This window comes from Argiope bruennichi, chromosome 2 (genome assembly GCF_947563725.1).
Source record: "Argiope bruennichi chromosome 2, qqArgBrue1.1, whole genome shotgun sequence".
Lineage (NCBI taxonomy): Eukaryota > Metazoa > Arthropoda > Arachnida > Araneae > Araneidae > Argiope > Argiope bruennichi.
Window position 1 is genome coordinate 70,465,877 of NC_079152.1, and position 27,996 is coordinate 70,493,872.

The 27,996-nt window shown below is 28.9% G+C and overlaps 2 protein-coding genes across 2 annotated transcripts; one reads left to right on the top strand and one right to left on the bottom strand.

Annotated features, from left to right (window-relative positions):
- Positions 1 to 13,755, bottom strand: LOC129989349 (uncharacterized). The gene is made up of 4 exons (XM_056097841.1): positions 13,722 to 13,755; positions 6,281 to 6,453; positions 4,616 to 4,696; positions 1 to 243 (listed from the first exon to the last, which is right to left on the bottom strand). The coding sequence occupies exons 1-4, from the start codon at positions 13,742 to 13,744 to the stop codon at positions 23 to 25; spliced, it is 498 nt and encodes a 165-aa protein (XP_055953816.1). The 5' UTR covers positions 13,745 to 13,755; the 3' UTR covers positions 1 to 22.
- Positions 13,756 to 13,852: 97 nt separating this feature from the next.
- On the top strand, positions 13,853 to 24,497 carry LOC129959997 (uncharacterized). Its single transcript, XM_056072977.1, has 2 exons — positions 13,853 to 14,187; positions 21,953 to 24,497. Exon 2 carries the CDS (start codon positions 21,980 to 21,982, stop codon positions 22,772 to 22,774), a length of 795 nt encoding a protein of 264 aa, XP_055928952.1. The 5' UTR covers positions 13,853 to 14,187; positions 21,953 to 21,979; the 3' UTR covers positions 22,775 to 24,497.
- The last annotated feature ends 3,499 nt before the right edge of the window (positions 24,498 to 27,996 follow it).

The following is a 27,996-nucleotide window of genomic DNA, read 5'->3' on the forward strand; positions in this document are numbered from 1 at the left end:
ATAAGATTAGCGTCTCATATGATCAACGTTTACTTTGATGTGCAAATTCGGGCTTCACCCATACTCCTCTTCTGCTCCTTTTCTTTACTTGCAAAAAATCTATTGGGGGAGGTGGACCAGGAAATGGGTCTTCCATTTTTTCTTCAGGAATGTCATACGGATCTTGTTCGCAACCCAGTGCTCTTAACACGTCTTCACAACAAATATTCAATGGAACTCCTTTCTTTTTTAGAGTCAAACAACCTGAAATTGTGTGATGAAAATTACTATTTTCAAAGTCAGGAATTCTGTAAATTTGTTCTTGGGTTTTTCTTTCTACACTATATGATATTTTTAAATGCTTTTTCTTCAATGAATATTATCATGAAAATGCATTTATAATTTGATATTAATTATATTACGAATTTATAAAATTGCTTCTCTGCGCAATCGCTTTCATTATAAGGAAGAGACTTTTACTGATAAATGCTGTATCAATGACAGTCGGATTTGTTGAAAAATTTGGCGACAAAAAAGAAAAGAAAAAAAACTCCTGAAACTGTTACAATTTTTGCGATATTTCGAATTAGGAAACGAAAAAAAAAAAATTACGATATTTTTCTTGGAGCTTTCTTACCCTGTCATGGAAACAATGAAAAGCCGAGAGATAAAGTTGTCGGTCAGTCAGTTATTTGCCTATTGTAAAAGAATGGCAGAAGTCATCATGACGAGGACTGAGTGACTGAACATCCAATCTGTTTTAGTCTCCTAAAAGTCCATTTTTATCGCGTCGTTTGGATTGAGCGCTCACCGAATGTGAATGGAGGAGCAAAGGTCTGGGAGGCATGCAGTTGGTGGGAACGGGATACCCGACGTATTCCAGCAAGGAATTCGTTTGAAGGGATTGAAATGAAGCTGGCGTGGAATGCTAGTGGATGGCTGGCTTTCATTATTCTTTTATTTTTAACTTAAAACGTTACCTTTTCTTTTCTTTTTTTTTAGGGAGAGCTTTAATAATTCTATGCAGATGCGTATGAAAACCACATGTTAGTGGAGTTACATAATCTTAGTTTTAAACGTATAAACTTATTGCCAGTCTGAGCTATTATCACTAAAAACACGGGCACTAAAAGCATTAGCTGCAAAAATATCTGCACTTGAAAGTAGAGCTGAGCAATGACCGAACTTCATCATTGCGATATATTTACCAACACATATCGATATTTTTCGATATATCGTGATATCATTATTTATTTATTGGTATAATAAATTATAAATGGCTTTTCTTAACATACTGACTAATCAAAAAGACTCCGAATAAAAGTAAGTTTTATTTTATACTAGCAGACCCGGCCACTCGTTGCTGTGGCTAAGGTTTTTGTTATATTACATAGTAGTAAACTATTCAAGGGAAACGGTAGGAGAACATCAGTCATGGGGACCACCATGCTTTTTTACACAGATGCCATTTGTAAAAAAACATGGGGACCTCCATGATTGATTTTCTACTACCGTTGATATTGAGTAAAAATGAATACAAAAAAAATTTAAATTTCTTTATTTTTTATATTCAAGTTTGTAACAAATGAGTACATTACAAAGTTGTTAGTAAAAAACACGTAACACTTAAACTTATAAATGAGGTAGGTAGGGCAGATAGTTTTAAATCTTTGACAATAATGTTTATTATTTTGAATTATAAATACTTTTAATTACAATTTAATTTTAATTGGTGCACAATATTTTTGATTAACCTGTCTTTAACTAACACAAATAGATTTGGCGTTTTTCCTACACCTGAACATGCAACATATAGTTGCCCATGAGAAAAACATGGATTTTCTAAATCTAAACCACAAATGGACATTGTTTTACCTTGAGACTTATTTATAGACATGACAAAAGCTAAACGAATTGGAAACTGTAACCTTTTGAAGGGTATCATAGATTCTGATGGTATCATCGGAAGACGTGGCAACAGGACCACTTCTCCTTTAAACTTTCCAGTTAAAATGGTAGCTTCAAGTATATTTCCGGTGATTTTTTTGATGACCAAACGCGTTGCATAATCGAGGTGGATTCAAATTACGCAGGACAATAATAGGTGAACCAATCTTTAATCGAAGGTTATGTGGTGGCATTCCAGGTATATCTAGTGAATTTAAAAATTCAATTGGAAAATTTACACTATCGTTTTCATCAACAACAGTATCGATTGATTTAAAAGACATCAGATCGCCTGGTAACAACTGTTGTATTTGGAAGTTAATTTCGTCAACATCAACATTTTTGGCTGCCAAAATAGCCCGATCACTCAGCCAGATGATTCAAGTAATTACTCTGTATATCCGGAAAAATACTCTGAATCAATTCATTTTTTCCCTGAAGAACAGTGCAGAAATTGTCTGGCAGTTTAATGCATTGCGTATTTGGTTGCAGTTCTATTTTACCGTTCCCAATATCTAGTAATTGTTCAGGAAATATTTGTGCTGATGGATCATTTTGCAATTGTACGCGCATGTTTATGGCCAATCGAAGCGTTTCAGCACTTCGCCATAAGAATGATTGTTTTAAACATGCATTTTAATTAAAGATTGTTGAACAATGAAGCACTAATTATTAAAAAGCAAGAAGAATTCCACTGTATTACTTTTACTATAATATGAATTCAATTTATACTTCAGTCTAAATAACACGTGGTCGGCTATGCTAATACCAAAAATTGAAAAAGTAAGAACAATTTCATTGTATTGCGTTTACTACGAAATAAATTTAACTTATACTTTAGCCTCAGCAACACGTGGTGGTTATGCCATTAAATTGTAGCTTATGTGAAACGTTGGTACTTTTAACACAGCGCCATCTGTTAGAATACTTACTCAATCCAGTCAACAGATACCGCCATCTGTTAGAATCGCTTGGAGCTAACAGATAGTTGTGACTGTCAAATAATGAACAAATAATTTGTCCCTTCTTAATACCTTCCTTCTTAGTATAAACCCTTTATGATGTATAATAAATCCTCTAACTTCAGTGATACAGATTCTGGCTTCCTCAGCTTAAAGGAAAGATTTAAAAAAAAAAGTTCTATATTCCACACATAAGTTGCCACGAGATTTATTCTGTCATTGACACATTTGTCTGTTGCAATAATTCAAAATTCATTTACAAAATGAAATCAGTTTCAGAAACATTTATTAAATAATGATAAGCATTGTAGCTGAAGTGAATGATAGCTGAGTTGATGATAGCTGACATAACTTGATACGTACATGCAGTTTATTAGTAAAGAAATGAAAAACTGAAACGATTATTCTAACCATTTTTTATTATCATATCTTCAATAATTTATATAAAAAAGATTAAATTTCATTTAGCATACAAATGAGTTAATATTTTTTTATTATCCGATTAGAGGAACTTATTATTGGCTCGTTCACTTACCTTTTTTACGATATCCTTAACAAAAGAACTAAAATCATTTAATTGAAAATTCAATGAAGGTAACAAATGTTATTGCCGTGCAACATTTTTCTTAGTAAACAGTCAGATAAAGAATCGGAATTCATTCAAAACGAAAAGTAATAATTATCCGTGTGCACCTCCAAGTATTTTTCCAAACTTCTTTATAATTAAAAAAAAAGCAGAATTTTAGTATGTTATATTAATCAGTGATCCGTTAAAACGTTTGTAATGAATCATTTTCAAATAAAATATCTTATTTCTGAGAATTGCCACCATGCACATTAATACAAAATTGAAACATAAGATCGTGATACTTTATCCGTTGCAACGTATCAAATTTATTGTATGCATTAAAAAATAATTGTGGAAAATGATATCTTATTCCTGAGAAACGTTTTCCGATAGGATCATAAATAATTCGAACATTCGGATTCGAAACCTAACACAAATGCGTGAGTTTTTCTACGCCAGTTGGGGTAACGCTATGCAGATTAGAAATTTTTAATTTCCTTTATTCTGTTTTATTTTAATTCAAAAGTACTTAAGAATGAATCTGAAAGATCGATTAATTAATTAACAATGTTTAAATTTAAATGCATCAAACATTAAGAAAATAAATAGAATCGTTTCAAATAATCAGCCGAAAAATCTTAAGCCTAGCCTCATGACTGTTGGGAAAAAAAACTGAAGCCTTACTCATGTGGCGATGGGAAAAATGAAGATATTTTTGGCGGGAAAGTTAGTTTTTAATTAATAATTAAAATTCTAATTAAAAATTCAAAAAAAGGGCTATCCTATCTTTTAAGTTAGATCAAACTGCGCACACGGTGTGCAAATTTGATTAAAATCTGTTAAGTAGTTTAGGAGTCCATCGCGGGCAAACAATGTGATACGTAATTTATATATATTAAGATAATAAATAAAAGTCATGATCATTTCATATCAGATCATCGACCTACCGATGATTGGAACATGTTTTCATTGATTAATTTTATAATGAATAATTAATAAATTGGGTTTATTGTTATCAATAATATTCTCCTGGTGTTATATTTAATTCATGTACAGTCCATTCATCATAATAAAATTAATTTTTTCAAAAAAAAAAAAAATCGGTTTCAAAAAAAAAAAAAAAAAAAAAACTGGCGCAGTAACATTGTATATTGCTAACCTGTATAGCCTGGGCACACATGCTCAGGAATGTACATCTTTTCTTGATTCGAAATAATTCCACCTTCATGGTGCTCGATTTCTAATAAATGAAGGGAAAGAATAAGGAATAAATTATGCTGAGTAGTACACATGGAAAAAGGGGGAAAGGATATATTTAAACAAAAAACATTCAGATTAATATTCCAATAACAATTTTTTTCCCTTTTATTCTGAAAGCATCAGAAGTCATTTTACTTTTCAAACATCTAATAAAATTAATAAAATAAAAATATCATCTTTTGAACATTTCTATTTATAATCTTAGGGTATATTTTCCCCACAATTTAAGTGTATATTATTGCATAAATGATTTCCATTTTTTCTCAAATACGACCCTTTTCAAAATATTTTGTGTCATGTAAGCCTGCAGGTTCATGCATTTTCATTATTGCATTTTTTTATGCTTCTATTTTGTTCTAAGAATAGCATATAGATTCATCTATGTCTATTAAGTATGTAATGATGATGTCATAGTTGCTGTGAGATGTGGTGTCTTCGAATTTCGAATGAAAGAGCATCGGTTATTAAATTCTTTACTTTTATATAAAAATTTAAAATCAGAAATTTAGTAATAGTTCTTCAAATAGCCACAACTTCTTAAATAATTCATTGGAATTCACTAATCTCGCGTTGTTTTTTCTTGTGTTTGTAATAAATTTTAAAATATTCATTTGGATTGTGTTTGCTTATAGGTGCAAGGACCATATATGGCCCATGCTGCGCCAGATATTCCTTTAGAAGAATGGCTTTTAATAGCAACGGATTGTAAGCGGTAGATCCCCCTCTTTTGATAATTTTGGTCAAAAACTAACGATAATTTGTTTTATATTTCAATCGATTTGAAATTAACAACTGTTAATTATTTGATTTAGATTTTTTTTCTTGTAAATGCATTATTTATTTATTTATCATAACTCATGACTACGCTGCATTCACATTTAAGAACGATGTTATTAAAAGATGCTCAGCGTTAATAAATACAATAATAAGTAAGCGAATGTTATAAAATAGAAAAAAACCCGGACAATTATGCTTGGTAAAGTGTTAATGAGGTTATTATATTGCTTTATAATTCATATAATTTTTATTTTTTATGAATTTATTTATATGGTGGTTAAACTAATATATTTCTTTTTAATCAATTCTGCTTGCAGCTCCCCCCCCCACCTCCTCAGTACAGCTACCCTAGCCAGTTGCTCAATAGGATATCCGTCTCTGCATGTATCTACATGTATAATATGTTGTTACTCATCACGCAGCCTTTTTCTCGAATATTGTCCTTGAATTGTTAATTCAAGCAACCTTCTTAATAACCTTATGAAAATAATTTTGGAATCAACAGCAAGTAAATTGGAAACGTGTAGTGTGAACCAGGTGAGTCGACGATATTGAAACTAAACATCAGGAATTTCGATCCTGCCGTCTGAGTTGAATTTGTCCATTATGAATCATCAAAAACTTAAAGTTTCAATAAGGACGAACCAAAGAGAAAAGTAATGTCTAGTTTAATTGTACAATCAAAGGACCATTTTAAATGAGTAATTTTTGATATTATTATTATTCTCTTTGAAGTGAAAGTTTAGAATAACATATATTTTTAGAAAGAACGTATATTAACAATTACCTTTCTGGCAATGGCAGTCTAGAGTTACTTTATCTTTAGTGCTGTCTTTGTCTTCTGGCTCCAAAGGTGCTAGACGTTTTGCGACAGAAGGTAGCCGCCTCATCACTTCATGCGATATATTTCCATAAGTTGAGCCATATCTAGTCAACACTTTTGGTAAATAGCCACCATACCTTCAATTTCGCAAATACAAGTTTATTAAAAATAAAATAAAAAGAACATTTAAAGAAAATCAAAATAACTTTCTTTAGTTCGGATATTCATGATCTTTCTATGCCACTTCAATGGAATGATGACACTCTAGAATCGATCATTAATGCACAAACCTGTCAAAATTGGCATGGGTGTTGCGGAAAGTTAAATATTTAATCAGTGCTAAATTCTATTACTCCATACCAATCGAGCCATTTGGAATGGCACTCAGTAAATACAGGTGGGTAGAAGCTTCGAGTGTATGGAAGGGAGTTTGACATGTAACTTAGCTTAATAATATGGACTGAAAAATGAAACGGGGAGTACCACCATTCCATATCATTTTCAACTTAAACAATTGATCTGATCATTTTGTTAGTGTGTCCAGCAAGCTCTTTCCGTGCACCCCAAGACTTTTCTTCCACACCAGCTTTTCACAAATTCTATTCCAAATGACACAATAAAACTAGATTTCCATGTATTGAATATCCAATCCTCCAATCTATACCATGCCAAAACTGGCGCGTTTCCCGGATTGGCGATATAGCGATTGGCGAGTGCGTGAGTGAGCAAAAGTGAACGTCTTTAGATATCCAACTTTTTAATCTACGCCATGCCAATTCTTATTGGTTTTGAGAGGAAAAATATTTGCGTTGTGTACATACTAAGTGAATCAAGTTGACACAGTATTACGAAGATAGGTGAACCACACATTTACATTTTTAATATCGACACGGTCTCCATTAGAAAGGTTCATATACGCAATGGACGGATTAAGTGTAACATAATTAAAGTAACTGATATCTGGCAGTTCTATGGTATCATGGATATGAAGTTATATTTAAACGATTTAAAAATTAAAGATAACGGACATCTCCAGTGAGCCTTGGGCGATTAGCAAATTATGTAAACAAAGCATTTTATTTAAAAGAACGTTTTTTTAAATGACATGTAAAGTAAAAGTGATGGGCAAATATTAGAGCGAAATAATGAATAGAATCAAAGAAATGACCATTTAAGAGGTGGAAAATGAGTGTTACGAATTGCAGTGTTTAAGAAGCGATGTGTGTATTTATTCACTCGCATTTGTATATATTCTTTTTTTCACATTGATGCCTTTTATAAATAACTTGTGCAATAAACATTTGTTTTTGAGAAAGTTGGATTTTTCTCTTAACAAGGTACTCTTTGTTGCAGTCCGGCTGCGGGAATATGTCCCCTACAGTTACATTTGTCCAAAAATTGTTCGCAAAAAAATTCTCCAGCAAAGTTTCAAACCTGGCATTCTGTAGAATGCCAAAGTTTGACTGGAAACATATGAAACGATTAATATTTCACACATTACCCATTCATTCCATAAAATGTTGATAATAAACCGATTAAATTAAGAAATGCATATCCGATGACCCTATTTTTTTTATCTCTACTTATAACAAAGATGAATATTGTTTGACAACGGATTCTAAAACCCTCCTCGCTTTTGCGCATGCGTTAGGATCGGTTTAATTCGTTAAAATAGGGGTGAGAGGAAAGATGAAAGGAGGGGATGTTTACATTTAACAATAAAATAAACTCGGATAACTCGCAGACTGAATTATAATACGGATAGAAGTAACACAACATTCATATACACGTGATTTTTTTTTAAGTATCTAATAGGGTGAAAATCAAGGCGAATGACAAAGAATTCCGGAAATACACCCATCCTACCGCGTCACTCCCCTTAATGATATAGAATCTTTGAAAAGTGGTTATCTCTGAATACTGAAACGAACAGTATGTGTGCATGTATATTTGTTTGTATATGTGTGTGAGTGTGTGTCTGCATTTCGGCGATCTACGAAATAGACTGTATGACTTTAGTTATCAAAACAGGAATATATACTTTGGAAGGTGGGAAGGTATACCTCGAATTCTTAGAAATCTTAATCAGAATTTTGATTAAGGAAAATTAAGTGAAATTTTGATGTTTTTCGACAATAACAAACAAAATTATTCCAGTACGAAAATAATTTTTATATCACCTTATGATTCAAAAATTTATTTTTTTAAATAATACCTATTATTTTACGTATATTTTTTTTTCAATTTTTAATCAACTTTAAAAAAAAATATTCTGAGCATATTTTCTTCCAATATATAATTTAACCTGTACTGGCTGGTTATGCTTGCAGGAAGGGAAAAAAGTTAACTTTTATCAATGCGTTGTCATCACGCTGACTAAAGTTCAAACTAAACAATGAAATTAACTTTCACTGTTAACTAAGCTTAGAACATTATAATTTTTTTAACAAATAAATAAAATAAATATGAAACATGATGTTTTATAAAAAAAATACAAGAAAAAGAGTTTTGTGACTTTTAAAATATCCATATTATTAATTCAGTAATTCTGTGTTACTTAAAGCAAACACATTTTGATATATATAGAGTAACCACTAATCGGGGTCCATCCGCTAATTTGTAAATCGTTAGTAACAGGCATTAACTAGCAAAAAATGGTCTAAATGAAGAATTATATTTTATGTAATTTAAATGTTTTTTTTTATAAATTACAGAATTTCAAATTTATGTACAGACCTTCGATCGTATGAATCCTATTTAATAAAACATTCTTTAGGTACTAATAAAATGTGATTCCACTCTTTTGAGGCAAGGACTCGTTTGTCGCAAAAATATTTGTCAACTAAGAAAATCTGAAAATCATTATTTTATAATAAAAACGTACAACTTTAAACCACTCCATTGACTGCCTTGAGCAAAATACATTTATTAAGGCCTGGAAACTGGCTAAAGCTGATTGGCCTAAAATAATGAAATTGTTAATCGTTCTAAAATAATAATATTTAAACCTACTTAACTCAATTAGATTTGGTCTCAGAAGATTGAAGGGTTTTTTTTTTTTAAATTTAAAAATTGGAATGTTAAGAATATTTTGCTGAAAATAATTCATAGTATTGGTGGACTCTATAAAATTTAGATTTCATACTTTTTCAGAAGTATACTTATTGACTGAAACAAAATAAATATTATTATTGGCATTTAAATTCTTTTGAAATTAAAATATAAAGCTAAATTTTACGATAAATCAGAGTATATGCTGTAAAACGCATAAAATTTCAGTCTTGAACGATTTTATTTTCTGTGCTACATATTAAAAAAAACACATTTGGTTTCAGAAAAAAAAATTGTATTAATTGAAGTTTAATCACTACTTTTTCAAATTTAAATTTAAATTATAGAGTAGATGATAGAAAATTAGAAAAGTGTACAGTATAAAAAACAGAACGGTGCAAGGTTTCTATAACAGTACGAGTTATATGACTATCAAAATGTGAAGTTTAAAAATATTTATTAAAATCAAAGAAAAAATTAAGAGCAAATTACATAAAATATTCAATTGAAACTTTCAGTGACCATTAATCCAAGCGAAACAGTTGGTCGCCAATGGGGTCTAGCAAGAAATAAAATTATGTGCAATTCAAAATAAAATTATTTCTTTTCTTGGTTTAACAAGTAGGTTCATATTTTATATGGTTTAGTTTAATGAAAAAAAGTGATCAGTTTTGTTTTGTATAACATTTGCGTTTGTAATGCATTTTGATAAAAAGTTTTAATGGCACTCTTAGTATTTTTCAATATAATAATTTTATTTTTGAGGAATGAATAAACTGAAATAACAGCCTTATCATGACTTTTTTTCTATACTTTGTCCAAATAGCATTTGCCATTCTATAGAATGCCGACATTTAATACATTGCCGGGAACGCATACACACACATATATAATTCTTAATTGTACAAAATCTTTATTATCTCATTCGCGAAATGTTAGCAAATTTTACGAGAAAAGAATGAATATTTTTTGTTTACTTGAAATATTTGCTGAGAGAGTTATAGTTCTGCAATCTCATTAAAGGAACCATTATCGCATATAAACTATTATGCTTCATTTTTCTATTTAGTTACATTATTTCTTTTGTTTAGAATTCTTTACTGATATTTTTTGGAATTATGAGAGTCTAGGCTTGATTAATGTCGTCGAAATCGAATTATTTTAGAACAAATTTCGCCAGATATAATCGTTACAATTTTTATCCCAAGACTAAAAGCCAGTTGCTGCCATTTTTGGTATCTATACAAAATGGCGAGTTTTTGGACAATTGGCACGATTTTGACTTGCTTGGTGAGAAAATGAACATAAATCTAAATTCTTACTGAAACTAAATGTGAACTGAATGATAATTTCCGATATCACAAAAACCATTTGACATCCGAAATTAAGCATTTTATAGCCAAAATATTACGTAATCCTGATAAAGTATATTGAGTATGTTATTTATATGGCTCCATATTACCAATTAGAAATTGAAATAATTCTTACCCTGGTATGAAATGAGGCTGTGGCGTATAGTTAGGATTGTACCGATACCCGAATGATTCATTCATATTAATATATATATATATGAAGAAATCCGATCAATTAAACAAAATTGTAATCCAAAATATTGTAGAGAAATAAATTATCGCAAAATTTTGCTTTTATTTGTAAGATTTTGTTTCCTGAATATTGCTTTGAAAAGAAATAAATAATGCGAAGCTAATCGTTTTTATGTTAATTCCTATACAATTTGATTAATGTTATTTATTAAATGATTGGAGCTACATGAATGTGTAAATATTACATCCGAAATACATTATGCAGTTACAGTGTCATTCAAGAATTACCATGATTTTATAATTATTAGAATTTGGAGTTAATATAGAGATTTTGAAAAAATTAAGGACTCCGAATAATTTAAATACTAACTATATTATTGCTTAGTTTTAAAAAATTCAAATTTGTATTAAAATATCGTTTGCAAAATATTTAAATGCTCAACTGGCAATAATTTGTTACTATATTCATATTTTCTCACAAATAAAAATATTCACAAAAAGACTGAAGATAATACCGTTGCTTGTTTTTATTATTTATTTGATTCAATATGAGCACTTTTATTTATTTGTTGTATTCATGAATCACCAAAAATGGAATGCAGACAAACTTACTATTAAACGAAATCTTACCACATTATAAATAATATTATAATTTAACATGAACTTATTTTCATTCAAATACTAATATTTTTTTAAATAACAAACTCAAAAATTCCATAACAATACACTGTTGCACATCTGAATTAACAACTATTTACAAAATAATATTTATAATTATTTAACTACTCGTGAGTTACTTTTAAATGAAATATTTATAATTTATGTCGCAACAAATTGAACGAATTTTTACTTTCTCGTGTACATAGTATAGAGAAAGTATTGTAATTGTCAAAAAATTCTAACGCGAGATTTTGACGAATCTCCACGCTTTTAGAAGTTCGACAGATACGTATTTGGAAAATGTCCATCTCTCTATAACAAAGATAACTCAAAAACGTTGTGAGCTAGACAGATAAAATTTGGTATTTGATCTTTATACTAAATTTATGCATTTCTATCAAATGTTGAGCAAAATCCAGAAATCTAGAATTCAGAAGCATTTCCGGCATTTCGAATATAAGTTAACGCGACAACTATAAAAGTAAACGTTATAACTCGAAAACAATTTCTGTTTCAGTCGTTTGGGGAAAACACAAATTCTTTTCTGGTGTACTGTTAATTAGAAGCCAAGAATTAATAGCCAAAAATACTGGCAAGGATCGCACGACAGATTCTGTAAAAATGCTAAATTCATGCCAAAGGTTAATATTTCGTAATTATTGTACGCCATTCTCTGGTATAACAATTTTATTGGAGAGTATGCCAGAAAATTTTGGAGTGACCATTCCCGCAGGTTTCAACGCCAGAAAATTTTGGGGAAACCATTCCCGCAGGTTTCTATTACTATTCTATTTAACGTATCCTTCATTAAAATGCCAAATTATATCAATTGCATATTTAAGTGACTCGTCAATTTCCCCCAAATATTTGCTTTAGAATAAATAATTCGATGCATCGTTAGATTGAAGATATTATCATTTTTTATTTGCTAACCAGGCATTTTCAGAAAAAACTTTTCCGTTCCAAACAATAGTTTGTTGACACGCGAAATTAAAATTATCTGATAAATTAATAATCTGATTAAATAGAATTTTAATATTTCTGCGTTATAAAAAAAATTCAGAAATAAAATTTGCCGAGAAGATTGTAAAATGACTAAAAAAGATTATCAATATTTCAAAAATATATCATTGCAGGTAAGTATTGCAAGAAATATTGAAAAGAATTTGTCTTATATTGGCTTTAGTTTTAGATAATTAGCATTGATTTCCTGTGATTTATTATTTCTTTAAAAGGTAATAAGAGAAAGGAGTGCTAATTTTAAAGAATTCATATAATTATAGAACCTCTTATGTAGTTTAAATCATAAACTACTATTTTCCATTTTGAAAAGGCATTAAGAAACGTTATGAAATCTGCGGTGAATGCTTTATGTCACATAAACTGAATAGATTATCAACAACAACAATTGAGGGGTTTCGATTAGGCAACTACCTAGACCGTTAAACTGAGAAGGGGCTGATAGCAGAACAATTAAAAACTTTAAAAATACAATTTTTATTTGTTATAATTCAATTAAAAGTACAAATTCTCTTAATTAGGATAATATCAAGTATGAACGGTCAGGTTCGATTATGTTTCATTATATTCACTTAGTTATTAGAACGTTTATAATATTTGCTAATATTATAATTCGAATATTTGCTTCAATAATATTGCCTAGAAACATGAATGCATGGCAGTATGAAGTGATATAAGTGATATCAGACATATTAAAATACATTTCATAAATTAAAACATCATAAAGTTAATAGAAAAGGAAACTAAAATAAATCGTTAGGGTGTTAAAAATGAATTGAAATGTGGAACTAAATTGACAAGTTTATTAAAAGTGGCACCTCATAATATGCACAGCATACCTAAATCCGTCACTGAAAAAATAAATAAAAAGAACCTGCTAATAGAACAACTGCTTGAATCACTAAAAATTTCATCCTTCAAAAATTTATTAGATTGAAACCTTTTTAAAAAATGAATGTTTCAAAGTAACTCCAACATTCAACCGTCCACTTTCCATCTTCCACGCTGGGAGCCGGTTTAGAGGGAACTTAACCTAAAGAGAAAGGAAAGAGACGCAACCAGAGGGGGGGGGGATAATAAATAAATAAACAAATCAAAACGTGCCCCACACAGTACCAGACCAGACATACCCCACGCCAAAGCGGATCTGCATGCCCGACACTCGACGCCGTTCATCAACTCTTTGCTGCCCAGGGTCACTTCACCCAAAAGATCGCTTTTGGCGAGACGTCTGATCGATTTTCAAGGTCTTGGCGACTGAATTTTCCAAACTCTGTGCTTTCATTTTAATTCCACCACGACCGTATCGCTTCTTATCGATCGTTTTCACTTTCCAAGAGTCCCCTGTTAATGAAGATCTTCCCGATGAGTTCTAATTGCATTCCAAATCGTTTAATTCTGCTAATGATGGACTGGTGCAAAAGAACTGTTAGCGGAGACTTGTTTTATTAATGTCTTTTAATCTGTGCACCTGTAGTATCTCGGCGGAATCGTTTAACGGAACGAGAGACAAGCCGTCTGATTCTGCGGTTGGTTGCTGCATCTTCTTCTAATTCTTCCTCTTTTCTCCCGGAACTAAGCCTATATCGGCTGCGGGTAAGCTCTTTTGAAGCAGCGAAAATTTTTATTAGTTTATAGTGAAATAAATTAATTTTAAGAAAAGATTTAGAAAAAATTGTTTGCTTGATTTAGTTAGAAATCACATGGATTATGGTTTGGGAATGTTTAGATAAAAATAAGAGTTCAAAAAAAGTTTTAAGGCTGTAAATTTTAAGTATTGATTCTTATTTCATTTAGATATTTGTTAAGAAGTAGAAACTGCAAAATGCATTGATAGATTTTAAAGGGAATATTTTGAGCCAAAAAATTAGCATTTTAATAAAGGAGAAAAAGTTTTAAAAAATAAAGTTAATGTGGTCTTTTATTTTTGTGCATATTTATATCGTTCTATTTCTATCCGGAATAACAATTTAATTCTAATATCTGATATTAATTAATTTTTTATTATTAATTCTAAACTTTTTTAAAAGAATATTTTCAATATTTTATATTAAGGAAAAGTCAATATTTTCTCTTTAAAAAGTGATGTTATTTTATAAATAAACGAGATTGCTGTTTATTTAATTCTTGAGTGAATTTTGAATGTGTCAATTTCAACTTCATGCGATGATTTTTTTTACAAGAAATCTTGATTTAAATTGATTAACTTCTACTTTTATAAGCAAGTTCTGTTTCACATAGTTTATTTTAACTTTCATATTAACATCTTGAATAATTAAATTATATTTAAAATGTATTTAATGATTATTAAATAAATTATCTAGACAATGTTTATTAAAGCGTCATCCGCTTGATCATTTTTAAGCTATCACAATTATTAAATACATGCTTCTTTACAAGTATACTGATCGTGAAATTGGTCGCATTTTTATGAAAATCATTTTACTGAGTTTATTTAAAATCCGACATACAGGGTTTTTCTAAAACCATTTTATATAAATCAGGTATATAAAAAAAATCAATCTTATAACAGAACATGAAGTCCGGATACATAGGAAGGATCACTGCAGAAAAACTCTGTCATTGAATTAGGTAAAATAAAAGTATACACTAGTACTAATTCTGATAAGTACTTCCACAAACAATAGAAATAATTCTTTGTAATATAAATTTAATGGAATACAAATTTATACTAGCACAACAACTTTTAGCAACTGAATAGCAATATTAGGGCGCAATATTATAAAATAACAATAGAAGTACTTAATTTAAATGTTCAAAGGACCTGCTGTTCGAAGTGATACGCGTCTCGGTTATTTATGTAACTGTATTTTTGACTACTGTAAATTTATATTCTATTAAACCTGCTTTTTAAATTTTATTTAGTGTATCCTTTATTCCATCTTTATACTTGAGTCATTAACAGATAGATCCCGTTTTTACGTTTGGGATCCCATTTCTATCCTTAAAACTTGCTCAATGAGTTAAGAAATAATTGCATGTTTTTTTATATTCATTTTTCGAATTTATCCTTTAATGTGATATTGCATGAATTATAAAATATTATTGTATTTTAATTATAAACTTAAAATGCCGGCGAAGTTGTAATTGTTTTCATTTTTCTATTTCATAACATGATTTTTTACATCTAAATTCGAATCAGCGAGGAGACGGTAAAGGGACCGGAGCGCCCCCTGACTAAAATTATTCGAAATTATTTGTACGTTTTAAAATGTATTTATCTTATCACCAATTTATCGATATATATGTTTATGGTCTAAATGAATGTGAAAATGTTAATTCAAGCAATTTATCAGAGTAGAAATAAAGAAAGGAAAAGATTTATTTGTATTTATGTAAGAAAGAGTGTTGATTCATCATCTGACTGTATGCATATGGATAGACTATTAAAATATAAAGAGCTAAGTTGATGGGTTTCGGTGTAATACTTTTTCACTAGAATTGTAGATCCATATCTCATTTTATACTAAACCCATGAACAGGTTGACTTTTTATCAATCTGTCTATGTGCAGTAATTAAAAAAAAAAAAAAAAAAACTGGATCTTTTAACCAAAATTATTGTTTTGTGTCAAAGTTTGAAATCAACTGGCCTAAAAAAAAAAGTCCAAAATGCATGTTTAAAAAAAAAAAAATTTTAATGTATGGGCTCAATACGAGAAATTTAGTAGAAACACTTTCTCTGGTTTGGTTCATTTTTGATAAATCGCATTAAAAACTAATGATTATAAAGATAATGATTAAATGGTTGCATATCCTGAATTAAATGGAAACATAACCACTTTTATTGTTTCGTCTATTATTCAGAGCTATCCATTCTTTTCTTATTGCTTTCAATTTTTTTTTGTTAGTGCTTGTTTTATTTGAATGGCAAATCGAATAAAAGCGATGTTTTGGCATACACATATAGACGTATCAAAACTTTTCAAGTTTAGCATTGTGAAACGTATAAAAATGTAGCACAGAGTTTCTTTAGAAGTGTTAGTAACATAAAGTTTGGTTGAGACTGTATACCAAGTGACACTAGTGTATTAATCTTGGGAAGTTTACTATTAATTGATGAGCCAGGAACATAATGAATTTAATGATTGAAATATAACATGTGACCTTTATACAAAAAATGTAAATTTTAGACTATATATAAAAAGTACTTCTTATAAAATAATTATTCCATATCATTCACTATGCTATGAAATAAATTAGAAAAGCGTCACATTTATGAGAAATTTTTAATATATCTTTTACATTTCATCACACTGAATGGAAATATTATATTTTTAATATAATATTCCCATTTTATATTACTTATGTCCACTCCCATACAAAGAAAATATTAGTTATTTATTTAGTAAATTATTTATATATTCTATGTAGTGAAACACTGAGCATATTTATTTGTGTGAAAATTTTCATTACTATCTTTACAAATAATTTTTTTAAGTATGGAAATCAGAGAATGAAATAAAACTAAAGTTATTGAATAGATATTTTTATATATTTTAAAATCGTACAAGAATAATTTTTTTCTAGTAGCAAATTTTTGAAATTACCAAATTTGGTATGAAACTAATACGCCGAATTTCATGCATATAGATCTTTGCGTTTTTATACTATTCTGTTCACATGTATAACCAGGCATAATTTTGAAAAAGCTTTTTTGCCAATCGCTAAAATCTAGAGATAGAAATAGTTTTTGATGATAGTATTTTCTGTATACAGTAGACTCCCGATTATCCGCGGTGCGGATTATCCGCGCCTGCCGCATTAAGTGTTTTTTTTTTTTTTTTTTTTTTTTTTGCTTCCAAGCAAAGAGAAAATGCTTCCAAAGCAAGAAGCAAACACAAATGACTGATTTCTTCAAAAAGGTGTAGTTTTACAGTTATGCTTTTGTAATTACATAATACATTACAGTATTAAAACAGTACATATGTATTCATTTTTCTGTGTATCCTTGACGCCTCTCGTAAGTACAAAGCACTTTTCTGTTTTCATTAACAAAATGCATTTTAGGTAAGTTTTGAGTGATATACTAAAATATTAAGAGTTAGTTAAACATTTCCTGCTGTTTATTTTACGTTTTATTGTACATAAAACGATTTTTCAAAGTTGGAATGACTGTTTTCTCTTTTGCTACACCCGTTTTTAGCTTTTTTCGGATTATCCGCGATTTTTGTTATCCGCAGCGGTCGCGCCACCCAATTCCGCGGATAATCGGGAGTGTACTGTATATTTGAGAAAGTTTACTTTTTTAATTTGTAATTTTTTTATGTTGTAATATGATTGATTATGATGAAAAATGATTTAAATTAATTCTTAGTCATCACTAGACGACAAATTTGTTTAAATTACTTTATTCCTTTTTTTTTATATTTATTTGCTTATTAGCAGTCTTTAGCGACCAGCTAATATGCCAAAATTATTGATTGCAAAAATTTCAAATAAATCTTTTATGCTCAGCTTAATTTTTATGATTCGCTTATTTTTTATGATTTAATTTTTATGATTTTTATGAAAGTATTTTTTTAAACTTCAACTTATTCGTACTACTTTAGAAATCTGAATCTATTTTTTTTTTAACTTTATATATATTTCTACCTTTTGTATTTTCTCTGACAATTCCCTTACCCACACGTTAGAGCTTTCTTCTCAAATTAGAATTGATTAAATTTAAAATAATCTAATAACTTTTTTGGTGAGTCGAATCATATTCATAAAGAGTGTAAAGATAATAACAATCACAAATATAAAGATAATAAAGAATCATTTATTAGTAATAAGATTTTTTTTTTAAATAATAGCATGCTTTAATGATAAACCTGCATAATATCGAGAAAAAAACCCCGAATCTTTAAATTTTGGCTATTAATAATTAAGCACAAGTGTATCTGTAGCAACAATGAATTTTAAAACGATATAAACATTATTTTTATGCTATATTATTTTCTATTTTTTTTAGTAAAATATCAAAATTAGCATCATTTTGAATTTATTAAAATTTTATAAAAATCACACTGAATTTACTTATTTCTATCCTGCATAGTATGTTTGTGCCAAATTTTGCAATTCTAGGTCCAGAAATCTATAGATAGAGAACCAATTATTGATTTCCGACTAATCACCAGCCTTGAACTGTGAGATGTTGTAAGCAGATCGATTAAAGAAAATGTTCTTAACATAGCTGTCAAATAAATAAATCCTGTAAAAAAATACAAATTCTGCGAATTATTATATATTAAAACGAAATATGTTTTCACTTTGAAATATTAACGCCGCTATTTACATATTTAGATTAAAACGAAAAACAATGAACCAGTCGCATAATTCCATCCATTGGTCCAATTTCACCAAACCTGCTTTATTTCCCCCATTTGAAAGCTTATTGCAAACAGTTCATTACGGACCATATGCCCGCCCACACCAACCTTCATTTTGGGGAGAAAAAAAAACTAAATATGTCATTAATGCACAATTTTTGCTTATATAATAGTTACTATATTTTTATTATACTTCTGTTGAGTGATGACTTAGTTCTTCGAAATTGATTGGCGTTGCAAAATTAATATTATTAATACTATCCATATTCGGCCACTATATTAACGTCAACAAATTTCGATGAAATTCAGCACATCAAAACAAAAGGATGCACTTTTTTTTTAAGTCTATAAATACATAAAAAGGATAAATCATTCTGGCTGAATAGCCATGTTTGCAAAGTGGCGAAGGAAATTGGTAAAATCGATTCAGTTGTTAAAGTTGGGGGCTCTCTCTTTTGAAATTTCTCCAGAAAATAAAGATGGGGGGGGGCAGCCAACCCTTGATGATGTATCTGAGGATCACGAAATTTCATATGAAATAGAAGTTGGTGAAATCGGTAAATTAAATATTAAATATTCCAAAGGTTTTCATCCACGGAGAATATAGTAATAAGATTTCCTTTGAAAAATGGATGGTGGTTGAGGACATTTAACATCTGCATTTTGTGTTAAATAATAATTGTCAAAAAAGTTACAGTATTAGTTCTCTTCTTTTGCCACTTATTTTGATGGCAGACGAAAAGCTATCACAGAAAACAATTAGTAAAATAAATTAAAACCTAATTAATTTCATATTAATTCTTTTTATTTCACTTGATAGTACGAAAACTTTACTTAATTTAAATCCTAATTAATTTCCTAACTCTTATCTTATATTAATCCATGTTTCTTTATTCTAAAATGTTCTTTTATTTCTTCATCTAAATCCCATTTTTTTTTTTTTAATTATTTAACACGCTCTCTAAATAATGGCTAAGTCGGTAAATTCCATGCTTCGGGCGAAGGCATAAAATTCTGATTCCTATGATATCTAAGATTCCTTTTAATAATTCGACAAGTGTTCAAGAAATCCCTATAAGAATCTCATATTAAAATCACTCAAGGAAAAAATTTATGTCACCTTGTTACGATGTAAAGAAACACGTCGTCTTAATGCTTCTCTGCTGTATTAATTATGGCTCCAGTTGTTAAATAATTTGAAGTTCATTGCAAAAGTTTCTTCTTTTTGGTCACGCATATGCAAAATTATGTTTACCTATCTAACTTTTAAGTTAATCTAACTTTATCTTAATTCATTTCCTGGTTTTTATCTAAAATTAGCCCATATTACTTCATTCTAAAACTCTCTCATATTTCCTTATCCAAATTCCACATTTTCTCTTATTTCTAACATGTACTCTAAAAAGTTGCTGACTCTTTTGTTTCATACGTCACGAAAGAAGGTATAAATATCTCTAATACCTACGCATTTCTTTCAAAGGTACCACGAATTTCTTTTCCAAAGTCTAACCGTGTCAAGGAAATCCCTAAAAGAATCTGTTTGTAAAATCACTCACGAAAAATTATTTTTCACTTTGCTGTTGGGTAGCGATGTAAACAGGCGGGTCTCCTTTTCATCGATCCCCCCCCCTCGTGTGCAAATATGCCTCCTATGGTGAAATAAATCGAAGCTAAATTTCATCAAATATATCAACTTTTCAGCCACTTAATTATTTCAGCCACAAAATTATGTTTACAATACTATATGTATATAACAGTTAATCAAGTTGCTTAAAATAATCAAAAATTCTTTATAAACCGATTGTTAATATTAAATGAACCAAGCTTAAATGGAAATTTTTTTAGAACAGGCTTTTATGTGTGTGTGTGTATATATATGGAATTGGAGAATTTTTTTTGAGAAAGATAAATAATTGCTTTTTGAATTATTCCTTTATAAACGGAAGAGGAACAGCTAAATGATATTGGTTTATATGATCAAATTTCCACCATACGACATTTTAAATTATTTTTAGGAGTTTTTCTTTACATTTTTTTTAATAATCCTTTTTTTCCTGCTAAAGTAATAAATCGTAACAACGAATTGTCAAAACATTTTTAAACTTTCGTCTGAAATGCTTTAAGTTTTTTCGTATTCTTAAGCAACGTTGAACGCATGTTCTATTTCCCATTTCATTTTTGTGAATTTCTTTTCCTGCAGTGTATTCCTTTGTAAATTTGAAATGCTTTCCAAAGAAAGCAGTAAAACAGGCTTCTCTGAAAGCGTTTGTTTTTTGCTATATATTTTAAAAACTACTTAACGAAATTGGATGGAATTCGGAATAGAGATATTTAAGGTCATCGAGTGGCGTCAAAATTTTTTTAATGTTTCTTTTCAAAGTTTTTTAACTTATTAATTTGCAAATTGAAAAAAAATACACTTTTAGAGTTTTTAAAATATTTAACTCTTGTTTATTAAATGGTTTAATATAAAGTTAAAAATTATTATTAAAGATTTATTATGTTTCAAAATATTTAAATAAATGAGAAACCTCTTTTAGCGTGAGGAATTCCAATTTCCTTTTTTACAACTCATTGACAGCTTATTGAAATCTGGAGAATATGGATATGTATTTCAAAATGGCTTTTACTATTTGTAAAAGATTATTTTTTTGTAAATATAGATATGAAGATGACATCTTGCCCGAAAAAATATTTTATATTCTAATAGAGGGCATACTTCTATAGAAATACCCATTTACAGTTTTATTATCTGATGATTAGTTTCAGAATTGCTAGTAGCATTCAGATACCTTTTTTAAAGGATTGTATATGAATAGAAACTGCATTCCGTAACTCTCACAATGAAAATAAGTGAATCGAACATTTAAAGTTCCGAAGTCATCTAGTATAAACGGGTCTATTGTTGATGAAAATAAAATACTAATATCTAATTAATTTCCATGTCTACAGAAGTAGATATCTCAATTTGAGCCGTGCATGATTGTGTCGCTGCATTTGTCTAAAATTATATATTTTTGTTTTTCAGAACTTCTTTACATTTCTTGGAATCACAATGGGATTGACTGAAATCGAGGCTGCCGGATGTCGAGAGATTCTAAATTATCTGAACGAACACAAGGTACTAAGAATATTCGCCTGGAAGTTTGGCCTTGAAGATCCAGCTAGCATTGTTGCTTGCTTGGAAAGGCAACGACTTCTCAAAGGGTATGGTGACAGCAGTCACATGACCACAAGACAGAAAGCCATCGATTACATTGTGCGAGATGCCAGCAATCCTTTAGAAATTCTCAGTAGGCAAGATGTTCGAAAGGAACACATGAAGAAATACCTCGAATCTCGCATGATGGGCAAGGAAGCTAAGGGCAACAAAGCGGCGCGTTTGAAAAATATCATCCTCAGCACTTGGCTGTCCTCGTACAGAGTGCCAGACGAAGCCCTAGATAATGGGAAAGCAGTTCTTCTTCATTTCTTGTTGACATTAAACGGAGAACAAGGCACTGAACCTTTGCCCCTAAGGGAAACCTGCGAATTCTCTTCCTTGGACTTCATATCGAAGAGACAATCAGGCTACGCTGGAAGATCAGGTTTTTACCACGGCATATCTGAAATAGCAAAGAAAGGCAATACCTTCAGGAACGATATTCGATTCTTCCACTTTGACGATTCCGATATGCATATCAAAGTGCGAGGTGCAGGCCAAGTGAGGGAGACTGGATTGTACTTCTATGTGCTGTTGACGATCATTCGAGATCAGTCAAGAAATTTCACCCTCGAGAAAGCACAGATGGTTACAAGTATTGACAGTGAAAATTTGCTCATAAATCTCTTGCATAGCCCACAATTCTAAGAGTCCGGTGATGGAAGTGGAAATTAGGGGGCACAACTGCATCATGAACATTGTCATATTCGATGTTGCTTTCGGAATAGTGATTTCCAATTGAAAAGCAGAATTCCTATCTAATTAGAATAGAAAAGAAAGCGTGTACATATTTTAAAACAATTTTAATCATAGATTTTCGTTTTAAATGGCTGGAAGAAAGATCGAAAAAAAATATGAAGAGATTTCATTATAATATAATAAATAAATCTGAAGGGGGGAAAATCTAATACATGTTCTTAAGATTTAAAATACGTAATATGTTTCAAATCTAAGTTTTTCATTGTAGAATTGCAGCGAATATGTTAGCTGTTCTACAATTTTTTTACATAGTCAAATATTCCTTCATCATTCATAGAAAATAACTAATAATTTATATTTTACTGATATTACGAAGCATAATGAAATGAAACCTATTAAAGAGCATCGAAAACTTTGGTATTTGTACACACCACATATAAGCATCTTACACAATTTAAAAAATTGGTCACTGATTCAATTCAATACATTGGGAATCACACCGTCCATATGTCTATAATCTTTAAGAAAAAGCAATATGTGAAAGACATGCATATCTTTGCCTTATATTTATGATTTTCGCTATGAATATATCCGTGAGCCAAAAAATATAACGTATCAAAAAATGTTTTTCTCAAACATAATAACATTTCCATCATTTAAAAGCTCTTTGTTTAAGGAATTTTTTGTTGCGTTCGATTTGTATCGTCCTTTTTCTGAATGCTAAAAATGGAATCCTTAGCAATCAGAGATTTAGGTTGCAAGTTGTCTTTTTAAACTGTGTTTAAAAACCTTCTAAGACATTGCTTATCTTATTTTCATGTCACTGTTTTAGTTTTAAATAAAGCGAAAGTATATTAGCATTATATTTGATGTTAGGAGATTTTTCAAATTTGCTTAAAAATACACTAGGGAAGTTTTGCAGATTTATCTTAAGATGCAATTAATATTTTAATGGATATCTCTATTAAAACGGGTAAGAAGAAACTCTCATGTGTTATAATGTACAATTTTGAAATTTACTTGATAGAAAAGTAGAATTCAAATACTTAGATCTTCTATGGAGAAATTCTTTTTTCTAGCTTAAATTTCATTTTTGATATTTTATATAATTTTTTATTCAGTTCGAAAACAAATTCAGAATGCACAATAATTCAAGAATAAGAATTCCAAACGAACTATTAAAAGATGTTCCTTTTTTAAAAAAACGAAAGATCAAAAATGCGTTAATAAAAGCCCGTTTAGTGTCTAATGATTATTACATGGTTATTATTTATATTTTCTTGATAGATATTAATTGGATAGCTACACGTTCAATGCGCACAAACTAAAAACGACCGTGTCTCGTATTCAAAACTAACATTTATTCAAGAATTTGCTTTTTATTTGGAAACTTTATTGCAGTATCTCTTATAAATATTTTATTATTTCCTTTCGTATGAAATCCCCTAAGAAAATTTGCAAGCAGCAAATGCTAAAAATTTTATTTAATATGTTCTATTTAGCCGAATCAACGACATCGGTTAGCACAATTAAAATAAAAACTACAGAAATCTGAAATATTTTCCCTTTCAAATTTTTCTTTTAAAATATTTGCTGCCTTGAATATTTAAAACTAATGACTTATTATATAAAGAAGTATTTTTGTTCGTAGTAATATTATTCATAATGAAAGTTTTCGGCTGTTTGTTCTTATTATATAAGTTTACAAATACATCTTTGTTTTTTTACGTACATATTAGAAAGATGTTTTTTTGTTTCAATTTTTTCGAGTATTTTTATAGTAAAATTTCAATTTTGTTGTAATTGGGTTTAAATCTTTGTTCATCTTTTGTTGCTGCTCTTTTTGTAAGACCATTAAGATATCTTCAGTATTGTAGAATCTGTTATTCAAACAATATTTATGGAAAAGTGTAAAATAAAATTACATTGATACTGAATTGTAAAATGAAAGCATATATATGTATAAAAGATTTCTTTTATAGAACATTCAATCATTTTAATATTTATTGCCTTATCTGGCGAAAAAAGAATTGGATTTTAGTATTCTGTCAAGAAAGAGAAAAGGAACGTAATGGGAAAAGGAAACCAAGATTTACCTTAGCTATTTCCTTTATTTTCAACTAATCAAATTATCACTTTATTTATAAATAAAATCTACCCTTTCTAACTGTTCAATTAATTCTTTATTTTAATTTCTATTTGTGCATTTAACTCTGTGTGTATGTTATCATTAAAGTGTATAATTCAGTTATTTTATAGAACTGACTGAAATAACATCATGATTTATTTCATAGAATATCTAGTTATTTCATGAAATTATTGGTCACATTCTATGAAATAACAGATTTCATACTTTAACGATAAAACACACATAATATATATTGACTTTCACTTGGCAAAGTAGCTTATACTTACCTTAGCTAATAACTTTTTTGTTTGTTTGTTTGTTTTATTTGATTTTTGTATTTCAACATGCATTAATTTTGGAGGTTATAGATAGCTTGAGACTGTGAATAATATGCTTTATAATGTGCCAAGTAGTAACTATTTTAAGAAGTACTTTAGGTATATTTTCAAATTTTTAGCTATATATAGCAAAATAAACTGTAAAATGAAGATCATTCTGTATGCAATTGTGATCTTAAATTTTTATGGTGCTTTTTTGTGTTCCAACATTGTGCCAAATCAAAATGTTTATGAAATGATTAGCTTGTGTAATTACTTTTGAATTCATTTCATTACATTTTGTTCTCATTATATGCTTTTTCATGTATTCAAAACGGAAAATTGGTGCATTTCCTACTAAAAAAAATCCGTTATTGCATACTTTGTTTTTATTTACGCAGCTTTTTTGTTACAAAAGTTCCTTTTTTAAATGGTTGTAAAATATTTGAAACAATTGCTATATCCACAAAACAAATTCAAGTATATTCGCTATTTTTTAAAATTATGTATGATTTAATAAATGTGTAAATATCAGTGTGTTGATTGAATTTTTTAAAAAAAAATTATGTTTGTCTAATTGATATTTATCGAATTATTGACAGATACATGAAGATCCTCCAAAACAATAAAAACCTTAAAATGGTATTTACATATTGTAAATGCCTTTTTAGGGTTTTTATTGTTTAGGGCATGGCAAACTTTGCTTGAAATTCTTTCGTACACATTGAATTAAAATAAGTTGTATGATAATAATAATATTTGGAGTATTAATATCTCTGACATGTTGTATTAACAGAGAAGAAATAATTTAATTTAAAATGACATTCTAAAGAAAAAAAAAGAATGAATTTTTAAAATTTATTAAAATTGCGAGGATGTTTTGTTTTTTTTTTTTTAAATTTTTCTGCTTTTTAATCTTGGAATCTGTTGTTTTTCATTTTCACTACCATGGCATATAATAAAAAATTTATTTAATTGGTGATAACTGATAATTAAACTCTGAAAACATTGAAATTGTGCATTGTATCGAGAATACGTAATCTCTAACACATAAGTAAATCACTAACTATTTCTAATACATTAGTAAATAAGTGAAAACAATTGCAATTTTTTTTCACAAGCTTGCAACAATTCCCCGCAGTCTCAACTAATAATAAAAATATGCATGTTATGGCTCTACAAGCCAAACCATTTGAATCAGAGTTGCCATAATTGAAACAGAAATTTAGAAGACGGAAATGTGGATTAACTAATGAAGCATTTTTAACTTAAGGTAGGTAATTACGTTGACAAATCATTTTTTTTTTTTTTTTTTTTTTTGCGAAAATATAAATTTTTTAAGATTAATAAATTTCAACACTTGACATTTTTCTTTAGGAAAACCATTTAAATTTTGTTCCTTGGTTCATTTTTTGAGAAATTAAACTGATTTTTATATTAGCATTCAAATATCTTTTAATGTTATTTTACATCTTTAAATGCTCTTTTCTCATATACTAATCTTTACTAGAACTTTTTTACGAAAAACCTAATGCATATTTTTTTTCAAATTTGGTATATTAATTTCTTATTATAATTTACAGTTTCTTAACTACAGAATAAGTAATCGACTCATTTAGAAATAGTTTTTTTAATGCTTCAAAATGTGAAAAAATGCTAAAAATTAAAAATATGGCTTACTTTTTAATGAAAGAATTCGGTAATATATTTCCAAAGCTATCTGCAAAATATTAATCAAATCATTTGGTAAACCTTTAAAGATTTTTGCTTTATACGTCTTTTTAACCAAAAAAAAAAGCATATTTTTTCAACTTTTCAAGAAACGTTTGCAACTTAACCGTATATTTTGCTTTCATGGATGTTTTGTCAATATTTTTTATGCAAAATTTAAAAAAATATTTATACATATATAACTATTTTTGAATGTTTTTCAAAAATTTCATTCCAAACGTACTCGCATACCTTAAATTTTAATTAATTAAAAATCAAGGAAATTTTGTCGTTTTTAAGTGATAACTTCTGAAAATATAGCACAAAACAGATATTTTTTTAATCATAAATTTCCAAATAAAAACTGTATTTCAGTTATACCAATTTCTTCGTCGTATATATTTCTTTTTTTCTATTTAATTAATTAAAAAATACTTTAAGCTTATTTTACAGCATGTTATTTTATTCTTAAACAGAAATTCAAATGTACATTGTTACCATTAATGTTTCATCCTGAAGCATTCCAACATATGAAGATTTGGCTTATTTTTCTATGTTCTGTGATTTTTAGTTTAAAATATGCTTTTTTTAATTTTTTTTTTTTTTTTTGTATTTAGAATTAATATTTCATTAAAGAATTAATTAATGATGAAAATTTTTTAAGTGCGCCCATTTTTTAAATGCTGAAACTTTTGCTTGTGATATAATTGGATGTATAATGATATATACAGAAAATTAGGGAAATGCATGGAAATTTCTAACAATATTAACACCGGTGATCGCCCAAGACGGCTAGTTTTTAATCGGAATTCTTAGAAACATAAGAAAGATTTTCGTCGGCTGAATGATGAGTAAATGATCAATTTATAGGAGCATACGCTGCTGACGGAACCTTTTTTTACTTTTTTGTATACAAAGAGAAAGTAATGTAGTTGTTAAAAAATTGGAACTACAGACATTGACTAATCTTACTTTTCAGATCTCCCCAGTCCTGAAAAACACATTTTTGGAATTAT

What these genes read in the sequence shown, in the direction of transcription:
- LOC129959997 (XM_056072977.1), top strand. Translation starts at nt 21,980, where the DNA reads ATGGGATTGACTGAAATCGAGGCTGCCGGATGTCGAGAGATTCTAAAT.
- LOC129989349 (XM_056097841.1), bottom strand. Translation starts at nt 13,744, where the DNA reads ATGCAGATCCGCTTTGGCGTGGG. An exon ending in AGACTGCCATTGCCAGAAAG is followed by an intron (nt 4,697 to 6,280) that starts GTAATTGTTAAT and finishes TTCATTTATTAG; the next exon opens with AAATCGAGCACCATGAAGGT. An exon ending in TGTGTGCCCAGGCTATACAG is followed by an intron (nt 244 to 4,615) that starts GTTAGCAATATA and finishes ACACAATTTCAG; the next exon opens with GTTGTTTGACTCTAAAAAAG.